The sequence below is a fragment of the Mastigoproctus giganteus genome, chromosome 9, assembly GCF_048544385.1.
Source record: "Mastigoproctus giganteus isolate SK-2022 chromosome 9, ASM4854438v1, whole genome shotgun sequence".
In the NCBI taxonomy this organism is placed as follows: domain Eukaryota; kingdom Metazoa; phylum Arthropoda; class Arachnida; order Uropygi; family Thelyphonidae; genus Mastigoproctus; species Mastigoproctus giganteus.
In genome coordinates, this window is record NC_143583.1 from 230,033,880 (window position 1) to 230,055,981 (window position 22,102).

At 39.6% G+C, this 22,102-nt stretch overlaps 1 protein-coding gene across 1 annotated transcript in view; it reads left to right on the forward strand.

Moving 5' to 3' along the window:
- Positions 1–22,102, forward strand: part of LOC150081166 (serine/threonine-protein kinase PLK2-like) — a 316,839-nt gene that overhangs the window by 194,444 nt on the left and 100,293 nt on the right. Inside the window, exons 6-7 of the mRNA XM_090380951.1 lie at positions 19,288–19,563; positions 19,686–19,794. Of these exons, the coding sequence (XP_090237077.1) occupies positions 19,288–19,563; positions 19,686–19,794 (385 nt within the window). The remainder of the gene's footprint in view (positions 1–19,287; positions 19,564–19,685; positions 19,795–22,102) is intronic.

The following is a 22,102-nucleotide window of genomic DNA, read 5'->3' on the forward strand; positions in this document are numbered from 1 at the left end:
TAATGCATGAAGAATCACTGCTGATAATCAAATCAAGAGTATTACTCCCTCTAGTTGCCTCCCGAACATGCTGATGTAGAAAACAATCATCCAATAAATCCACAAAAGCCCTGCTAGTGTGTGAGTATCCAGCCCCCAAATTCCAGTCAATATCTGGGAAATTAAAATCTCCCATTATAAGACTCTCTGATTTACTGGCCCACTCTATTTCCCTGTACAGTTCCTTATTATACTCATCAGAGTCATTAGGCCTATAGCACACTCCTACTCTCAATTTTGATCTCCCAATGCTTATGTCACACCAAACTGACTCAACACTGCACTGTCCAGCGATGTCGACTGGCTTCACTTCCTTGGTTTTTATGTGTTTCTTAACTAATAGCATAACCCCTCCCCCCTTCCTATCCTGTCTATCCTTTCTGTAGACGTTGTACTCCCCAAATTGCATTTCTGCATCCCTTATATCTGTGTGACACCACGTCTCTGATATCCCAACAATATCTGCCTTTGATGTTTTGAGCAATACCTCAAATTCATCAAATTTATTTACTAAACTCCTAGCATTGGTGTACACGCAAGTATACCTGCACCTGTTTCTATTCTTAGCCACCCTAACACAACCCATGTGTTTACTTGTACCGCAATGGCTCCCAGCAGTCTCTGAAATACCATGCATCTTGTTTTTCAGGCTTCTGCTCATTCTAATAGAAGCAGTGCAAGAATCTCTTTCACCTCTGCCAGTGGCTACTGTCAATCTATTGGTCTTTGTCTCCCCCCAAGCTAGCAGTTTTCCGACCCACCTAACACTGCCTCGATAGCATCAGCAAATATTCTTGCACCCTTTCTATTTAAGTGTATCCCATCCCTGTAGAAGCAATCTCTCCTGTTAACAAGTACAGTCCAGGCTGAAAAAAATTCTACCCCTTGAACCTTGCACAATCTTTCCAGGGCCGAATTGATCGACAAGGCTCTCATCATATACTCCCTCCTATCGTGTCTGGGCAGAATTGCAGACACTTTCAAATTCAACCCTAATTCTCGGCTTTTGTTCAACAGTGACCTGTACTTGTTAAGTAATTCTGCCGGTCTCCTACTCTTAATATTATTAGTGCCAACGTGTACAACTATATCACCTTTTGTGCCCTTAAAAGATGATATTCGCTCTACAACGTCATCAGCCTTTGCCCCTGGCAGACATACCCTGGTCCTGTTCCACCTATCTTTTTTACAAAGCATGTTCCCCGTTTCCCTGACAATAGAGTCACCAACAACTACTAGTTCCTTCGGGACCAGCGCATTCTGCCTTGGGGGTTGTCTCTGTGTCACGCGATGCCCAAGTGCAAGCTCTGGCATTGATGTGGGCAGCTGAGAGCCTGATGGGCCCCTCAATTTAGTTTCTTCGAGGGCATCCACCCTGTCCTTCAAGCTCTCATATAGGCCCACAAGAACGCCGAGTTGTTGCCTGATATCGATACACTCCTTGCATCGCGCACACACAAAGACATCCCCCTTGGCAGTATCATGTCCCGTACCCGATTGCTCTGCAAACATCAAGCAAACAGTGCATTTTATAAGGCTGTGAGTCAGAGGACAACTGCCCCCCTCAGTTCTGCTCTGAGCCACAGCGCTTCCATTAGCTTGAGCCTTTTGCTTTGCTGCTCTGGTCTGAGTCATGATTCTATTAATTTATTAATTAATTATGTTATGTTATTAATTATGTTAAATATAATTAATTATATTACATTTGTAATCTAAGTCGTTATATGTATTTATTTAAACGTACAATTTAACTCCTAACGAAGTTCAACTAACGCTATCTAGTACGGCATACAACTATCGTATCACAATGGCGGGAAAATCTGATTATTCTGAGCAAGAGGAAGAATCACATCAGCATTGAGCATGCTCAAGCCATTCAAGGCTTTATACACCTCTATCAGATCACCTCGCCAGTGCCTAGTCTCCAGACACTGTAATTTGCGAAACTTAAGCCTTTCTTCGTAAGAGCACCCCTTTGTTCCATTCACTAATCTTGTTGCCCTTCTCTGTACTCTTTCCAGCATCTCTACATCCTTCTTGAAATGAGGCCTCTAGACCTCAATACAGTAATCTAGGTGTGGTCTGACCATTGCCTTATACAAGGGAATAATCACCTCCTTATCCCTGCTAGAAAAATTCCTATATATCATCGACAATACACCATGAGCTACTCTTGCAGCCAGTCTGCACTGCTCAGAAAACTTCATATCTGCCTGCACAACCACCCCCAGGTCCCTTTCATTCTCTACCACTGTCAGTGTAGTACCACAGAGTTGATACGTTGCTCTGGGGTTGCTGTTTCCCATATGTAGTACTTTACATTTGTCAATGTTAAACTTCATTTGCCACCTCGAAGCATATCTGCTCAACCTTTCCAGATCCTGTTGCAGTAGCATAGTGTCAGTAGTGTCCTTGACAACCCTGCCAACTTTCGTATCGTCTGCAAACTTGGACATTAAGCTTGATATGCCATCATCAATATCATTTATAAATACAGAAAACAATAATAAATAAATAAATAAATCTTTATTGTGAAGTAGAGTTACAGCACAATATCCCATCACGGCGACGAGCGCCAGGGGTTCACATCTAGATAAGATAAGTACGGCGTACAAATACAAAAAGGCTACAAAATACAGCGAACATACAAAAAGACTACAAAATACCGATCACAAATACAGCATAAAAACACAGAGCTAGACACAAATACAGAAATAAATACAATAATAATGGACCCAATACTGAACCTTAAGGGACTCCACTAATAACATTAGTCCACAATGAGCAGTGTCCATTGATTACCACTCTGTCTTCTCCCCCTCAACCACCCCTTTATCCATAGCAGCAATTTGCCTCCAATGCCACACTGCTCCAATTTGTGCAGCAGTCTTCCATGTGCAACAGTATCAAAAGCCTTTCTAAGATCCAAGTATATAATATCAAAGTTATTCCCTGCATCCAATTTTTTTTGTGACTGCATCATAGTATCCAATCAAATTAGTCAGGCAAGACTTCCCCTTAACAAAACCATGCTGTGTCTGAGCTATGACTGAAGTCTTGTCTAGATGATCCTGCAGTGCTTCTTTAACCAGTGCCTCCATTAATTTTCCATGAACAGAAGTTAAACTAACAGGTCTATAATTATTTGTGTTGCCCTTTGATCCTCCTTTGTGAATTGGGGTTACATTTGCACATCTCCAGTCCATGGGTACTTCCTGTGAGTCCAAGGAAGCTCTCATAATTATGGCTAATGGTTTGCTTACTTCCTTTGCTGCTTTCTTTAATATAACTGGATAGATCCCATCCACCCCAGGTGCCTTTCTTGTATTTATATTCAACAATTTCTCCTCCACTTTATTCTCAGTTATTTACAAGATTCTCTAGCTTACTGACAGAGTTGAATACACCTCTGGCATTCCCCTCGCTGAATAACTCCTCATGTATGAATGTCGATGCAAAATATTAATTTAGTTTGTTAGCTACCTGAGCAGGATCATCAAGAGTTGACCCATCAATATCAAGTGGACCAATCTGATTCATCCCCTTCCTTCTAGAGTTTACATAAGTAAAGAACTCTTTGCTGTTTTTCTTTGCATCCCTTGCCAAGGATTTCTCGTAATCTGCCTTTGCCTGCCTAACCTCCTTTGTAACTGGGTTACAGATCAACTTGTATCTATCATAGGCTTCTGTGTCACGTGTTAATTTTATGTATCCCATGCATTTTTCTTCTCTGCCATATGTCTCATTAGTTCATCTGACATCCACTTAGGCCTAAACCTTGAACAATATTTCTTAGTTGGTATGTAAAGCCTACTAGCTTCCAAGATAAGTTCTTTGAATGCTTCCCATTTTGAATTTGCTGTTGGTAACATCATCAGTTGGTCCCAATGTATATAATTTAAATACTGTCTCAGTCCATCGTAGTCGCCTTTATGAAAGCAATAACCCTTCCCTTTACCCCTAATGGTAGTTACCTCTTTCAGTAAATCCCACTTCAGCACACAGTGATCACTGCCACCTAGTGGTTCATTTACCTGCAGATTCTTAATGCATGAAGAATCACTACTGATAATCAAATCAAGAGTATTACTCCCTCCAGTTGCCTCCCGAACATGCTGATGTAGAAAACAATCATCCAATAAATCCACAAAAGCCTTGCTAGTGTGCGAGTGACCAACCCACAAATTGCAGTCAATATCTGGGAAATTAAAAGCCTCCATTATAAGACACTCTGATTTACTGGCCCACTCTATTTCCCCGTACAGTTTCTTATTATACTCATCAGAGTCATGCACACTCCTACTCAATTTTGATCTCCCAATGCTTATGTCACACCAAAGTGACTCGACACTGCACTGTCCAGCAATGTCAACTGGCTTCACTTCCTTGGATGTTATGTATTTCTTAACTAATAGCATAACCCCTCCTCCCTTCCTACCCTGTCTATCCTTTCTGTAGACATTGTACTCCCCAAATTCCAGTTCTGCATTCCTTATGTCTGTGTGACACCACGTCTCTGAAATCCCCACAATGTTTTGAGCAATACCTCAAATTCATCAAATTTATTTACTAAACTCCTAGCATTGGTGTACACGCAAGTATACATGCACCTGTTCTTTTTCTTAGCTACCCTAACACAACCTATGTGTTTATTTGTACCCCAATGATTCCCAGCAGTCTCTGAACTATCTTGCATCTTATTTTCCAGGCTGTGGCTCATTCCAATAGAAGCAGTGCAAGAATCACTTTCACCTCTGCCAGTGGCTACTATTAATCTATTAGTCCTGGTATCCCCCCAATCTAGCAGTTTTCCGACCCTCCTAACACTGCTTCGATAGCATCAGCAAACATTCTTGCACCCTTTCTATTTAAGTGTATCGCATCCCTGTAGAAGCAGTCTCTCCTGTTAACAAGTACAGACCAGGCTGAAAAAAATTCTACCCCTTGAGCCTTGCACAATCCTTCCAAGGCCGAATTGATTGACAGGGCTCTCATCATATACTCCCTCCTATCGTGTCTGGGCAGAATTGCAGACACTTTCAAATTGAATCCTAATTCACGGCTTTTTTTCAACAGTGACCTGTACTTGTTAAGTAATGCCGCCTGTCTCCTACTCTTAATATCATTAGTGCCAACGTGTACAACTATATCACCTTTTGTGCCTTTAAAAGATGATGTCTGCTCTACAACGTCATCAACCTTTGCCCCTGGCAGACATACCCTGGTCCTGTTCCACCTATCTTTTTTACAAAGCATGTTTTCCGTTTCCCTGACAATAGTCACCAACTACTACTAGTTCCTTTGGGACCAGCGCATTCTGCCTTGGGGGCTGCCGCTGTGTTGTGCGATGACCAAGTGCAAGCTCTGGCATTGGTGTGGGCAGCTCAGATCTTGATGGGCCCCTCACTTTTAATGCTTCGAGGGCATCCACCCTGTCCTTCAAGCTCTCATATAGGCCCATAACAATGCTGAGTTGTTGCCTGATTTCCTTACTCCTTGCATCGCGCACACACAAAGACATCCCCAATGGCAGTATCATGTCCCGTACCTGACAGCTCCGCAAACATTTAAGCAATTAGTGCATTTTACTAGGCTGTGATTCAGAGGGCAACTGCCCCCCTCAGTTCTCCCCTGAGCCACAGCACTCCCATTAGCTTGAGCATTTTGCTTTGCTGCTCTGGTGGTCAGAGTCATGATTTAGATTTAATTTCAATTTCAGTACAAAATTAAAACCCTAAACTTATATCTCAACACAGTTATAACTCTATATTTGTTTCAGTATCAAGTGTTATCTACGAAATCCCTTTATATAACTTCCGTATCAAGTTAAGTATTAATTATTTATTTTTTACTAATTATTTATGTTACGTAACCCAATTCGTTATATGCATAGTTAAAAGTACAATTTAATTGACAATGAGGTTCAACAAGATTAATTATCTGATTAATTGACAATATTATGTGCTATACTGTACTATATTATGCTTATGGTATCTATTTCGAGATATTTTGTATCGCGTAGCAATGGCGGCTATTTACGAACAGTAAACATGTGGATTTGATACCCTTTCCGATACTAAGTAATACCTACAAAATCTCTATCTAAGTTACTTTAATCTAAGTATCGTAAATAAGAATATAAAACTACTCTAGAAAATAAGTTAATATGCCAATTTAAGCTAATAAAAGAGAAAATAAATCAGAAAAAACTTCTCTGTTCCAGGAGCGGTAAAAATCATATATTTAGATCTTAGAAAGGCTTTTGATACACATCGATCTTAGAAAGGCTTTTGATACACATGGATCTTAGAAAGGCTTTTGATACACTGTTGCACATGCAAGACTGCTGCACAAATTGGAACAGTGTGACATTGAAGGCAAATTGCTGCTATGGATAAAGGGATGGTTGAGGGGGAGAAGACAGAGTGGTAATCAGTGGACACTGCTCATTGTGGACTTAATGTTATTAGTAGAGTCCCTCAGAGTTCAGTATTGGGTCTGTCGTTGTTTTCTGTATTTATAAATGATATTGATGATGGTATATCAAGCTTAATGTCCAAGTTTTCAGATGATACAAAGGTTGGCCGGGTTGTTAAGGACACTAATGACAGTACGCTGCTGTAACAAGATCTAGAAAAGTTGAGCAGATGGGTTGAGAGGTGGCAAATGAAATTTAACATTGACAAATATAAAGTACTACATATCGGAAGCAGCATCCCCCGAGTGACGTATCAAATCTGTGGTACTACACTGACAGTGGTAGAGAACAAAAAGGACCTGGGGGTAATTATGCAGGAAGATATGAAATTTTCTGAGCCTTGCAGACGGTCTGCAAGAGTAGCTCATAGTGTCTTGTCAATGATATACAGGAATTTGTCTAGCAGGGATAAGGAGGTGATTATCTCCTTATATAAGGCAATGGTCAGGACACACCTTGGGTACTGTATACAGGTCATAGTCTCATACTTGCCACCTAATCAAAATATAAGCTATGCTGACTTAGAAGAATTAGTGATACAACTTCCCAAACCCTCCTGCATCTTAGGAGACCTCAACAGTCACCATCCACTGTGGGGAAACCATAACCTGGACAAACTATTGAAAACCTACTTGATCAACATAATCCGATAACTCTCAATAATGGGGCTCACGCCTATACACCTCTTCCTGGAGGATCTACATCAGCTATTGATGTTTCTCTATGCACAGCATAGCTTATATTTTGATTAGCTGAATCCCCAAATGGAGCTTTTCTAAAGCTGAATGGGATATGTATAAGCAGCTGGTAATGCTAGAAGAAAACCAGATACAATAAACATCCATAAACCTAGCAATATAATATATATCCAGCCAAATACTACGTTCAGCAGACAAAGCAATTCCAAAAATTTGGAATTGCTTTGTCTGCTGAAAATCCAACAAAAATTTGGATTTTTTTGGAATTGGTGGTATGATGGTGGTATGATGAATGTAGTGCAGCTAAAAAAAAAACAGAAGAACAGAGCCTGGAATGTCTTCAGGAAGTACCCAACAACAGAAAACCTCATCTGCTTTAAACAGCAAGAGCAAAGGCAAAATGAGTCGGGCAGACTAGCAAAAGGGAAGCATGGAGACGCATCGCTTCCACAATTAAAAGAACGACAAAAACCCCAAACAATATGGGCCAAAATACAGCAGATGTATGCAAAACACCCACACGTTAGCTGTCCCATGCTCATTGTCAATGGCTATGATATTACAAAACCAGAGGAGATTGCAAACACCCTGGGTAGAAATATTTCCTTCATGGAAATATTGGCTTTGACATCATACTCACCATATTTTCAGGCACACAAAGCACAAGCTGAAAAAAACTATCAGTTTTGAATCAGCTTCAATTTCTACATACAATCTCCCCTTCACAATGTCAGAGTTGCACCATGCTCTATCCTCTACTAAACTCAGTGAAGCAGGGCCACATGGAATCCACTACATCATGATAGTAAAACTTGCCAAACTGGCCCTCAATACTATTCTCCTCTATAACAGAATATTCAAAGAAAACACTTTCCCCGACAAATGGCGTCATGCTTAAGTTTTGGCATTTCCAAAATCAGGTAAAGACCTTAAAAATCCACAACATTATCAACCTATTGCACTCACCAGCTGTATGAGCAAGGTCATGTAAAAAATGGTCAACTGGCTAACCTGGTTTCTAGCTCAAAATGATCTAAATCCAGTGCAATGTGGTTTCTGGGAAGGTAGATTCACTCTTGACCTTTTGATCAAGACAGAAATAAACATCTGTGAAATGACCTTGAAATGGTCCTCTTTGACATCAAAAAAAGCCTTTGACACTTCTTGGAGATATGGTATTATGCGAACCCTAACGATCTGGGAAATGAGCAGCAGTGCAGAAACTTCCTGCACCGCTGCTCATTTCAAGTTAGAGTTCACAACCACTTATCTTAAATTTATTCAGGAAGGAGTACCACAAGGGTCAGTGCTAAGTGCCACTCTCTTTAGTATAATAATGAATTCAATAACACATGACCTACCACAAACAATATCCACTACCCTGTACGCTGATGACTGCAGTACTGCCTGCCATTTGCCTAATATGAGAATAGAAAGACAGTTACAATGTACCATCAACAAAATAGCTAAATGATCCCAAAAGATTGGATTTTGTCTCTTGTACCAAAAAATGGGTGGGATACACCAACATTCGGAACCTAGACTACAAAATCGAGTTATACTAGTGGTCCCTAGTGTCTGCTTTCTTGGTATGGTATTTGACCAAAAACTCACTTTCCTTGAACATATAAAAATGCTCCAATTAACCATCTTAAAAAGCTTAACATCTTAAGAGTTCTATCAGGCATAAATCGACCATTACATGCCACTACATCTCTACCATGCATTAATACAGTCATATCTGGATTATATGGTTCTGTAGCTCTGCTAGACCAAGTGCTTTAGGTTGGCTTGATCCTGTACACCATAGTGCCCTTTGTCTTGCACTGGGGGCATACTGCACATCACTGATGATATGCAGTATGCCCCCTATGAGCTGAAACACCCTTACAGCTATGCAGACAAATACTTTTATTAAAGTATGCTGCAAAACTCAAAGGAATCCAAAACATCCCACTTGGAATGGTCTTTTCTATCCTAAATGGGAAAACCTTTTATAGAGCTTACCCATCTATAACCCCACCAACCGGAATAGGTCTTAGCTCACTACAAGCTGACTGGCAAATTGATCTGAGTACGATACAGTCTACTGTCTCTCATACAATCCCACCATGGATGTATCATATACTGCTGCGTGACTTTCCATTCACAGCCTGGGGAAAATACACCATGTCCCAACAGAACATACTATAAATACATGCCCCACAAATAGCAGCCAGGGTGCACCAGGTCTAGTGCCCCTGACCCCTATCCCTAGCTGCATGGAGGCACACCAGGTTGCACCTCTGTAGCCAGGTGGGAAGGAGCAGCAGTGCGTAACACGCTCTTCTTGATTAGACTGGGGTTCAATCCAGTCATCACCAAATACAAAGGATGCGCAAAGGTCAGGGAATGACCACCGCATATTCCCGGAGCAATATGGCCTTAGTTGCTAATGCTCCTAAAAAAACCAAATAACATAACAATAACAGCACACCAGGTTCAACTATCGATGACTCTTTACTGGGGTCCCAGGGTACAGGGGGGGGGTCACCAAATAGTAAGTGAAAGGACTTGGTGATAGTAGGAGAAATATGGAATGTTTGGGTGGGAGGATAAGAAAATACTAAGTTGGGAATGGGAGGAGGCATTCCCTAGAAAACTAAGTGATGAGAGTAGTAAAAAAAATATAGATTGTACTGATGGACAGTGAGTCAATCCCACCCTGGAAAGGAGTCAGCAAGTCCACCTAGTGGTGCATCCCTGAAGAGGTTGATATCCTACCCTGTAAGGGTTAGTGAGTGGTTCTCCGGTAGGGAGCGTACTAGGCTGAGGCCTGTTTCCCACTCAGCGTGACTGAGTCAGATTGTGTAATCCCACCCCCATATGGGTCATGGTCTGGACTGTCTTCTGAGTTTTGTAGTTATTGTCAGTGGGTTCTTGTTAGGAATTCTGCTAGGATATAGTGGAACCCACAGGTTGGTCATGTCTAGGCAGGATCCTAGTTTGGGTGAGCCATCACCGTTTGAATACATGTTCTGCAAATTTGCTGAATACACTTTCTGCAAATTTGCAGGTGCAGGCAGGGTTTTGTATCAAGCCCAATGCACCAATATACACAGATGGATCTAAAACTGACAAGCATGTTGGTGCAGCAGCAGTATTTCCTTACATTACCATATCCAAAATGCTCCCCAGTGAATGTAGCAACTATACTGCAGAACTATGTGCTATCCACATAGCTTTAACTACACACTCTTAAGAACAAGACTGCACAGCATTATTTATACAGACTCCATTAGTGCTATACAACACAATACAAACAATGATAACCCCTTACTTAGACAGATCTGGAATATTCTGACTAAATTAAACCAGAAGAAACAAAGTTCTCTTTTGTTGGATCCCTGGTCACGCTGGAATTTCTGGAAACAAACAGGCTGCCAAAACTGCTACTGATACTATAGACCAATCATTCACTACACCTGCATCTGACTACAAGTATAATATAAAGAAATTATGCCTTGAACAATGGCAGCACATCTCGCAGAGTAAAGACAACAATAAACTACTTGGTATAAAAAAAGATCTAAAACCATGGAGATCTAATATACATGACAACCAACAAGAAAAGCATACTAGCCCGATTATGGATAGGCCACACATGCCTGACAAGGTGTCAAGACTAATACTCAAAATTTAAGAGGTACAAGCTAAAGATTATAATGATTTATGCACCAACATCGAGCCATGATGATGAAGAGGTTGAAGAAATGTACACCGAAATGGAGTCTTCTAGATGAGCAGAAAACCCACTACACTATTATGGGGGACTTCGATGCTAAGGTTGGAAAAAGGCAAAACAGCGCAGAAAGAGGAAATTTTGGAATTGGTGAAAGAAATAAGAGGTGAAAGACTTGTGGAATTTGCAGAATCTCAAGGATTGTCAGTAATGAACCCTTTTTTTTCAAGAAAAGGGTGAACAAAGTGGACATGGAAGAGTCCAAATGGATTAACAACTAATGAAATAGACTTCATCCTCACTAACAGAAGATATATTGTGAATGATGTTACTGTCCTGAATAAGGTAAATGTTGGAAGTGATCACAGAATGGTAAGATGTACACTTGATATAGATGTAGGAAAGGAAAAAACTGACTCAAGTAAATAATACAAAGGTCTTTGAGATAACAGAGGAGGAGAAAAAGCAGTATGTACTGTAACTTAAGAACAAGTTTGAGCTTCTGCAGACTGCTCAGGACCAAGATATTCACGAGTAATATTACAACTTTCTGAAAGTGATAAAGCGAAAGAAACCTATAGGCAAACAGAAATCCAAAGAAGAAAAAATTAGTCAAGAAACACTTGTCATGATGAACTGAAGATGACAAATGAAGAGCAAGAAAAACACTGACAGGGAGAAAATTGAGTATACTGAGTTATGCAAAGCCATTAGAAAGAGACTCAGAGGACATAAGAAGATTTAACACAAGAAAAGTAGAACAAGCATTAAGGGAAAACAAAAGATTTAAATCAGCAGCCATGAGCAGTAATACAGAAAGACAAATGATACTGAAACTGAAGAATAGCAATGGTGTACTTATAAACAGCAGAGAAGACATAATTCAAATAGCAGAAGACTACTATAGAGAATTATACAAGGAGTGAGGGAATGATACCAGCAGTGGGGAAGATGGATTGCAAAGTAGCAACACATACGACATACCCGATATTCTTCCTGATCAGGTAGAACATGCATTGAAGAAAATTAAGAATCGGAAAGCCCCAGGGGAAGAAGTAGGTACTGTAGAGTTGTTAAAATAGGGAGGAAGAGACATAATACAAAAACTGGCAAGGCTCTTCACAAAGTGCATTAGAAAAGGTGTGACATCTAAGCAGTGGAATAATGCAATCATAGTTTTGCTGCATAAGAAAGGAGATAAATTGGAAATTATAGACCAATTAGCTTGTTATCCCACATTTACAAGTTGTTCACATTACTAACAGATTAGAAAGAATACTTGATGAGAATCAACCGAAAGAGCAAGCTGGCTTTAGGACAGGATTCTCAACTATGGATCACCTTCACGTAATATCACAGCTAATGGAGAAAGCAAATGAATATAAAACACCATTATGCCTGGCAATTGTGGATTATGAAAAGGCATTTGACTCCATACAGCATAAGGCAATGTTTTGGGCACTGGAAAGACAAGGCATAGATACCCCATATATTATGATTTTGAAGAAAATATATGAGATTTCTACCTCCTTTATTAGACTAGACAAGGACAGTAGGAAATTTAGAATTGAGAAAGGAGTTCGACAAGGAGACAATATCTCCAAAGCTGTTTACTGCTGCCCTTGAGGAAGCTTTCAGAAGATTAGACTGGTCGCAGAAAGGAGTCAATGTGAACAGAAGAGAGTACCTAAACCATTTACAATTTGCAGATGACATTGTGGTCATAAGCCACGATCCTAAAGAATTAGAGGAAAATCTTAATCAGTTATGCACAGTTAGTAAGGATTTTGGACTAAAGATGAATATGGCTAAAACAAAAGTAATGATGAACAAGTATGCCATGGAAAGGGAAATAATGATTGAAGCAGCAGAAATTGAAAAGGTGGAGTCATACTTATCTGGGACAAGTTATTAGCTGTAATAATGATAAATGGCTGGAAGTCAAGAGAAGAATAAATTTTGGATGGATAGCATTCAGGAAATATAGTCACATACTGAAGAGCAATATCCCAGTTTGTCTGAAATGTAAAATAATGAATCAATGTATACTCCCCACCATGACTTATGGAAGTGAAACTTGGGCACTCACCAAAAGAATGGAAGAGAAGCTGAGGACTACACAGCAAAGAATGGAATGAATTATACTGGGAATCAGACTGTTAGATAAGAAGAGAAACACATGGATTAGGCAGCAAACTCAAGTAAAGGACATTCTTATCAAAACTAAAGAACTAAAATGGTCTTTGGCAGGACACATAGCTCGAAGACATGATGACAGATGGACTAAGAAAATAACAGAATGGTACCCAAGAGGAGCTAGAAGAAAACCTGGAAGACAAAGGTGGAGATGGATAGATGAAATTCATGAGTTTTTTTGAGTAGTAAATGGATGGCCAGTGCTCAAAACAGAAGGAACTGGAAAGTTGCTGGAGAGGCCTTCATCCTGCAGTGGATTGAAATGGCTGATGATGATGCCTGATGCATCTTTATTTGCTTGAGGCAACTGGCCCAACACTGTACAAATTGCAACACTTAGCTCTCTGTCCAACATGTACTCATTGATTGTCCCAAATACAATAGTGACCGACAAGCTATGTTTACCGTTTTGTTTTTTTTTTTCAGGATGAACAATTCTTTCAGTATTGCTGACCTCCTGGCAGATACACCACACATGACCAAATTTTTTTCATTCCTTAAACGGGTACAACTGTGAACTTTAACAACATTTATATACAAAACTATGTATTTAACATCACAATAGTTAGATGCATTATGGCCTTGCTGTCCTTGCGCTGTATAAAAACAAAGTTTTTATGGGCTTTATGGCATGTGAGAATTGACACCTTTTTAACTACTTGTCACATTTTGAGTGTGTTTTATATTTTAGAAGAACTCTTTATTATATACAGAAGGCACATTGCTGTATACAACTCCCTTCATGGCTACAAGCCATGGGTTCCCATAATAAACAAAAAACGAAAAAAAAAAAAAAAAATTTGCTCCTGAAAGGTTTGAAAACTGGGATGACAGATTCAAGGCAGTGATGAATAAGTCTCCGGGAGCAGGTTCTAGTGTTCTCTGACGTGGTCCTGGTAAGGAAGTCGACAGAGTACTTTCTTCCTATGTTCCTTGTCGACTGCAAATTTGTAGAGGTCACCGTACAAGGACTGTCTTGCAGCATTTGCACAGGTAGGAACCGGTTTGGAATGGCTTGTAGGATTGGATTAGTCCTAAGGCTTGGGACTGGGATCCTCCATCCGCAGTTAGCCCAGAAATCTGGTACTGAAATAATGCCGACCATCATTTTGATGGCAAAGATGAGTCTTCTCTTGTGAATGATGGCAGGAAGACATCTGATGTTGAGAGCTGCCACCATCTGGGTGGTCCTTGGTGCAGGGGGAAGCCAAAATTTCCATATGGCCCACTTCAGTAGCCAGAATTCCCCTGCAAAAATCTAAGATGGGTTGTAGCAGTTGAAGTCCAGACTTCGGTGCCATAGAATATGACCAGATAAATGCATGTCTTAATATATCTGCACCCAATAGCCTGGTCATGGACATGCATTAGTTGTTGTTTAATCATTCAGCAGGGTCGACAGAACTTTATTTGCAAGTGGTCTACGTGCGGTAGAAAGGAGAGCTTTTGATCAAAATTAACGTCCACAACATTAATTTTGATCAAAAGCTATCTGTATGTTATTGGACGGCAGAAATCGCAGATCCTCTTAAAATGGGTTGTACTATTATTGGCTCTGTTTGAGAGAGGAAGTCAACTGTTTTGACTTCTCAGGATTGATTCAAAGTCTGAAACCGAAGAAGAAGGCCTCAAGGTCCTGGATTTTCTGAACGATTAAGGTACTGATGTATTCGGCAGTGTCTCCAGGGCTGATGGGAGTAAACAATTTTTTGTGTCATCGGCAAAGGTGATGATATCAGTTCGGCCTGTCACAAATGGCACGTGAATAACTGAGAACAAGGATTCCGGACAGGACCCCCGCCTTGTGGGACTCCAGCCCTGGTATAGTGCAGATTGCCATTGCAAACAGTGGTCCTGTTCTCCAGCATTTAACCCCAGGGGCTAACATCTGGTGAGCGTGGGCTTGGCACACCCAGTGTCCTGAGCCAGATATTATCATTCTTCTCTTCCTTGACGATTTCCTTCTACTTCTCTCTTTCTCTTAGGGTAAATTAGAATTTTTTTTTTTTTTTTTGGCTGGTGCAGCAAAAGCCTCAGGCTTCCTTGCACCATATGGCTAATGATGATAATAATAAAATAATAATTGTCTGAATAAACCAGAGCACATTTCCACCAATGAGGTAATACTCACGTAGTAGCCTTGCCAATGCACAAACGGATATGGAATAAAATGCTGCCTGGACGTCAATATACGTAACCGTGATTTCTGAACGGTGCTCAAATGCCTCGAGGATCTTGGTAGTGGTGGTGACTAGATTTGTAACGGTAGATCTTGACTGGTTAGCATAGTGGATCTGCGGTAGCTGTTATGGCATAATTTGGATGGTTAACGTTCTCAGAAGAGATTTCTCAAAGAGCTTTAACAGGCATGACGCAGAGGAAATTGGACAGAAGTGACTGGGCTGAGAAGCAGAGCTTGTTTTCAGCAGTGGTCTTACTAGATAGAAATGCCACATAGGAGGAAAAAATGATTAAGGATCTTGTTAAATAACGGCAGAATAGGATCAACAACAAATGTACTGAGGAATTCTGTTGGCACCTGATGCAGTCATAGGTGCTAAGCTTTCATTACATCGATCAGTTGGTATTTGGTGAGGTGAACTGAATTTAAGGGGTCTGTTGAAATCAGATTGATTGGGAATTCCATTGGTGTAATGAATTCTGGCTGAGCAGCAAACCTAGTTATATGGTCGAGCCAACTGTCCATATTGAGTGAATCAATACCATGATCTGATTTGATTCTATGGAAGGGCTTCCCCTTATTTATGGTATCCTCTAGGTGAAGTTTTATCACCTCTCTTGTTCCGAATAAAAAGCGCCCTAGCTTGGGAATAGGCAGTTCTGTCCGAAGGTGAGCCAGAGTTTTTCCACTCTGTGCCAATTCTGTTTAATGTGGAAGCTTTCAGAGACTTTTGGATTCCACCAGGCCTTTGAATGCTCTGTGATGGTTAGTTTCTTCGCTGCAGCATAAAGAGAAACAGTGGCTATTCATTGGGTTAATCCTGAGTTCGGGGTCGCATTCCTCAAGTACATCCTATGGGATTGCTTGAGCTGCATAAACACACTTTTCAGGATTAAGGTATTTGGGTGCTGTAATTGTTTTGATTGTGACTTTCCTTCTTCCAGAAGTGATGGGGATTTCTATTTGCACTGAGAGAATGATGGGGTTATGATCAGACTGTATGTTGCTTGTAGGGTTTTGATTAGCCACACAATTTGCTGACATGAACACAAGGTCTAATGTGTCGTCACGTCTCGTGCATGGTATGCTAACCAGTTTGAGACCTAATATACCTAGATGCTGACTCATTCTCCTCTTTTAGGTTTCCCTGAGTATTCGGGAGATTGAAATCCCCACACACGTGTTTCAGTGGTGAATGGAGATAGTTAAGCAGCCAATTGAGTTCAACTACTTGTACGTCTGGAACCGGTAGGATATACACTGCAACAATGTCAAGAGAATTGTTCTGGCTGTTATTGTTTTTAGGTTTTAGCATAACTAGAACTGCCTCAAAAGAGTCAGACTGGCTCGATACTGAGTGGAGGACAGAAAATACCTGCTCATTGAAAAAAATTGCAACTTCTCCCCCCCCCCCCCCCCGGTTTTCTCTAGATGTGCACACCATCTGATACCTTGCGAGCCAAGTAGAGGAAAGTGTTTCTTCATTGGGGTCAAGCCAGGTTTCTGCGAAGCAAACCATGTCCATTGAACTGGACAGCAAGAGCTCCTCAACTTCATTCAGTTTATTCCTCATGGATCGCACATTTTGGAATAGGAGTTGGAATGAAGCTGTTCTCTTTACCGTGTGCGAGGGATGTACGTGGTCTGATCCATCTGTGATGTGTCGGTGGTTTTCAATATGTTGACACCATGATAGGGATCGCAAAAATTCCAGGAGAGAGAGATGACAGATTTTGGGTAATTTTTAATGGATGTTGGGAGCCCCTTTTCCGTGGTGAAGCATAAGGGTGAAGCATGGATTTACCTTGTTTTTCCTATGGCTACTCCCATGCAGAGCAGTTGGATTGTTAGTGGAGAATAGAGATACATCGTATAGTCAGTCTCAATTTCAATCCTTGTAATTCTTGTGATTTCAATCCTTGTGAAACTCAGTGCTGTCATATCTCACAAAAAGCCTCTCCTGCTCACCTTCAATGACATTGATCTCTAGATGGATCATATATCTCTATAGATTAGAAGTTGGGTAATCCCTAATGAATTATCCTAACTTCTAATCTTTCTCTCTCTCTGTCCTGGGATAAGTACAAATATTGCTTCCTCTGTATCTAATATTGTTCCCACATGGGGTTGTACCCCTAAAACCTCTCTCAGGCTTTTAGACTGTTCAAAAGAGGGTAGTCATATTAATTAAGGAACAGTTTCTTAGAAAGTCTCTACTCTGTCTCATGGACATTGTTCCACTGCATGCTTTTTCTATAGATACTTCCATGGGCACTGTTCTTCTGAACTGGCATCTTTAATTCCTCTAGTCTCTTTCAAACCAGTCTGAACATGTGGTGCAACCAGCCAACATCCATTTACTGTCCAACTTTTGACTCACAGAACCACAATTTTATTTTTCCTCATTCCTTCAACTTCTGTTTTTTTCTGGAACAACCTTCTTTAGCATTATTAGTGGCATATGATGCCAGAAAGCAAGCTTATATAGCATCAACCAAAAAAAAAAAAAAAAAAAAACACCATTCCCATTTCACCCATCCATTCACTCCAAATATTTGTCTAGTTCTGCCTTGAACGTATTTAAATTGCTTACCTCCACTACAACAGATTGAAATTTGTTACAAATATCAACCACCCTCTGGCTAAAAGCAAATTTCCACACATCTCTTCTAAAATTGTCTTTCCTCAATTTGAATTTATGCCCCCTCAGGTGAGTAAATCTGAGCAAAAACAAGAATCTTGTTAGCATTGAGCTTGCTCGATCCATTCAAGGCCTTAATACACCTCAATTAGATCACCTGTGGGGTGCCTAGTCTCCAGAAGCTGCAATTTGCAGAACTTAAACCTTTCTTGGTAACACCAACCCTTTTTTTCCCCTCGCCAATCTCATTTCCCTTCTCTGTACTTGTTCCAGCAGCTCTATATCTTTCCTAAAATGAGGCAATGGCCTGGCCATTGCCTTATAAAAGGGGACAATCACCTCCTTATCCCTGTTAGTGAAATTTCTGTATATCATTGACAAAACACCATGAGCTACTCTTGCAGCCTTTTTGCACTGCTCAGAAAACTTTATATCTGACTGCACAATTACCCCCAGGTCCTTTTCATTCTCCACTACCCCGAGTGTAGTATCACACAGTTGATACGTTACTCTGGGGTTACTGCTACCCATATGCAGTACTTTACATTTGTCAATGTTAAACTTCAGTTGCCACCTCTCAACCCATCTGCTCAACTTTTCCAGATTCTGTTGCAGTAGCATACTATCATTAAACCCTGCTAACCTTTGTATCATCGGTAAACTTAAACATTAATATGTATTTCCTGAAAACTACAATGTACAGAAATTCAAGTCTAATATGAACAAGTATCTTCAGTCTTGTGAACCTTCAATCCATGCATGGTGCAAAGTACTATAGTACTTCTTGTTTTTGAAATTAAAATAAAGAAAAAATAATTGGTAATTACCAAAGCAGCCCTTACTATTTGAAGTTTTAAACAGAATCATCCAGTTTATTCTTATTAGAGGTGTTGTGTATGGATATTTATATTCACCCACTTATTTTTGGCATTTCTCATGGCTCTAGGTGCTTTGCTGATTAGGAATGTGTTTGCAGGATTGAAGAGTTGCTGAAATATTAGATTATTTCTGTCTCCTGGAATGCCCTGTAGCTTCCCCCTTGAAAAGATGGTGCATCAGCAGCCAAATTTCTTTCTGCTTCTTCACAAGTATTTCCATTTATTTTATATATATATGATTCATAACCTTCATCCTTACTTTACTAGGAATATAAACAAAATCTTCAGTTCCTTCACACTGTTGATGGTTACTAGTCAACCCAGGAAATTGGCCGTACATGAATGTTATTAATCAATATTGCTAATTTTTTTTTCTTTTTAAATGGTGTCCCTTTATGTGTAACATAAAGAGACACTTTTGTTTAGTTGGGTAAAAATGTATTGTGTATTTCAGGTATGCCATGTTGGTTGGTCAGCCACCATTTGAAACATCAACAATTGGTGAAACATATTCTCGAATAGCGAATAATAAATACACTATTCCCTCAAATATTTCTCATTCTGCAAGAAATTTAATAACCAAGATGCTGAAGAATAAACCATCAGATCGTCCTAGTCTTGGAGAGATACTTCAACATGAATTTTTCTTCAGTGGTTTCTTGCCAAAAAAATTGTCTACTTCGTGTTGTTCATCTGTTCCCAAATTTCCTGTGGCTGCAGTTGTGACAAGGTAGAGTTGTTTAGTTACTGAGTTTCTAAATGATTTTTGTATGCAAGCTTTTCTATAAATTTGTCTACAAATGGGTAGAAAAAAATAATTTTTAAAAATTATCTGTTTTATTTATTTTTCAGTCCTAAGTTGTGTGTTGATCCTCTCTCTGTGGAACTGGAGAAAGAAACCAATACTATAACAACCTTAAACTTAAACCTTCATTCTCATCACAAAGTGGATTTAACAAAGGTACTATTAATAGCCCTGTTATTCTTGTTATTATAATATTATTGTCACCAGCAAATTAGTGATCACATATGTAATTCTTTTGGAGTTTACTCTAGCATTTGTGTTGACTGAGGCAAAACCTTGTAACAGTGCCTAATTCATATTGTATCTTAACACACACACATATATATATACCATAGTGAATCTAGCAGTGCCTAATTTAGTCAGTGCCTGTTGTAAATGCCTTACTTGTGTACCCCTCTTTCCGAATCTTTTTTAATTATTCATATTCAGAAATTTTAGCTAATCAATAAATGGTATAAATTAGATTAAACATTGGATAAAATATATATGATAAGTTCTTAATAAAAAATTAAACCAGCTAATTCATTTTTCATCAAAAAATGAATGAAGAGATTTGGTGCTGCCCAGAGAGAAATTTTGTCAGTACTGGAATTGGTAAAATGAAGCAAAGAAACAAGCTTATACAGTGTCAGTAGAAAAATAAAATAAAAATAAATAAATAGATCATTTCATTTGCTCATCTAGTCTTTCTTGGTAAACTTGCTGTTTTTTACCTCCAACTAATCTTGTTGCTCTTCTCTGCCTCCCCCTTTACATATATGATTTTATTTATATTTAGCAGTTTTATTGACTTAATTGTTATATTAAATTATTTTCTATAAGTAGCTTTATAGTCCTAGTCAAGCTCCTTGGTTTATTTTGAATTTAGATAGCAATTTTGAAAGTTAATACTTAGTGTCCATAGACTTTACCATTCGTAACTTTCCGTCATTGTTATATGATAAGGAATAGTGTAATGTATATTCCGAACTTGATAGCATAAGGTTTAACGTAAAACTAGATAGCAAGATATGTAGCACTGTATTAGAAATCTGTTAGCTTAGTTATAGTATTATCAATTAATCAGTAAAATTTATTAATCTTATTAAACTTCACTGTTAATTAAATTGTATTTAAAAGAAAGCATATCAAAGCAGCAAAGCAATCCTCAGTTTTGCAGCAATGCTGTGGCTCGGGAGAGAAACGAAGGGGCCAATTCTCCAACGCATCAGCTAGGTGCAGAGACTGTGCCACCTCAGCATTCTGATGGGCATCTACAAGAGTTGAATTGTAAGATAGAGAGAAGAAATTAATATGAAGGGAAATGCTTGCAGCTGCCCAATTCAATGCTGGAGCTCATTCCTGTGCATCAGTCAACACAGCGGGAATCAATGCAGAATGTGCTGTTCCTTCCCACAGGAGCTAGTTATTGTCTGACTCTATTGTCAGGGAGACAGGGAATATATTATGCAAAAGGATGGCAGAACAGGACCAGGATATGTCTGCCAGTGGCAAAAGTTGATGACGTAGACCAGATATCATCTTTTAAGGGCACAAAGGGTTGATATTGTTGTACACATTGGAACTAATAACCTTAAGAGTAATAAATCTGCAGATTTACTTAGGTACAGGTCAAAGTTGAAAAAAAGTTGAGTTAGGGTTAATTTGAAAGTGTCTGCAATTCTGTCCAGACATGATAGGGAGTATATGATGAGAACCTTGTCGATCAATTCAGCCCTGGAGAGATTGTTCAAGACTCATGGGATAGAATTTTTTTTTTTTTTTTTTTTTTTAATTGTGGTTTGTGCTTACTAACAGGAGAGACTGCTTCTACAGGGATTGGGGATACACTTAAATAGAAAGGGTGCAAAAATATTTGCTGATGCTATCAAGGCAGTGTTAGGTAGGTCGTAAAACTGCCAGTTTTGGGGGGGGGGGTGATTCGCAGACTAAAAGATTAACAGTAGCTGCAGGCAGGGGCGAAAGTGATGCTTGCTTTGCTTCTATTGTAATGAACAGCAGCCTAGAGAACAAGTTGCTGGGGATTTCAAGAGTTGCTGAGAGTCATCATAGAACAAGTAAAATGCATGGGCTGTGTTAGGGTAACTAAGAGTAAGAACTGGTGCATGTATACTTGCATGTACACTAGAAGTGTAGTAAATAAATTTCAAGTGCTGATCAAGATGTCAAAGGCAGATATTGTTGGGATATCAGAGACATGGTGTCACACAGATATAAGCAGTGCAGAATTGGAATTTGAGTACAATGTGTACAGAAAGGATACACGGTAGGAAGGGAGGAGGAATTATGCTGTTAGTTAACACAAAATCTAAGGAAGTGTATCCAGTTGACATTGGGAGACAGTACGGATAGTGCAATGTTGAGTCAGTTTGGTGGGACATGAACACTGGGAAAGGGAAAATGAGAGTAGGAGTGTGTTATAGGCCTAATGAATTGGAGTACAACGAACAATTATGCAGAGAAA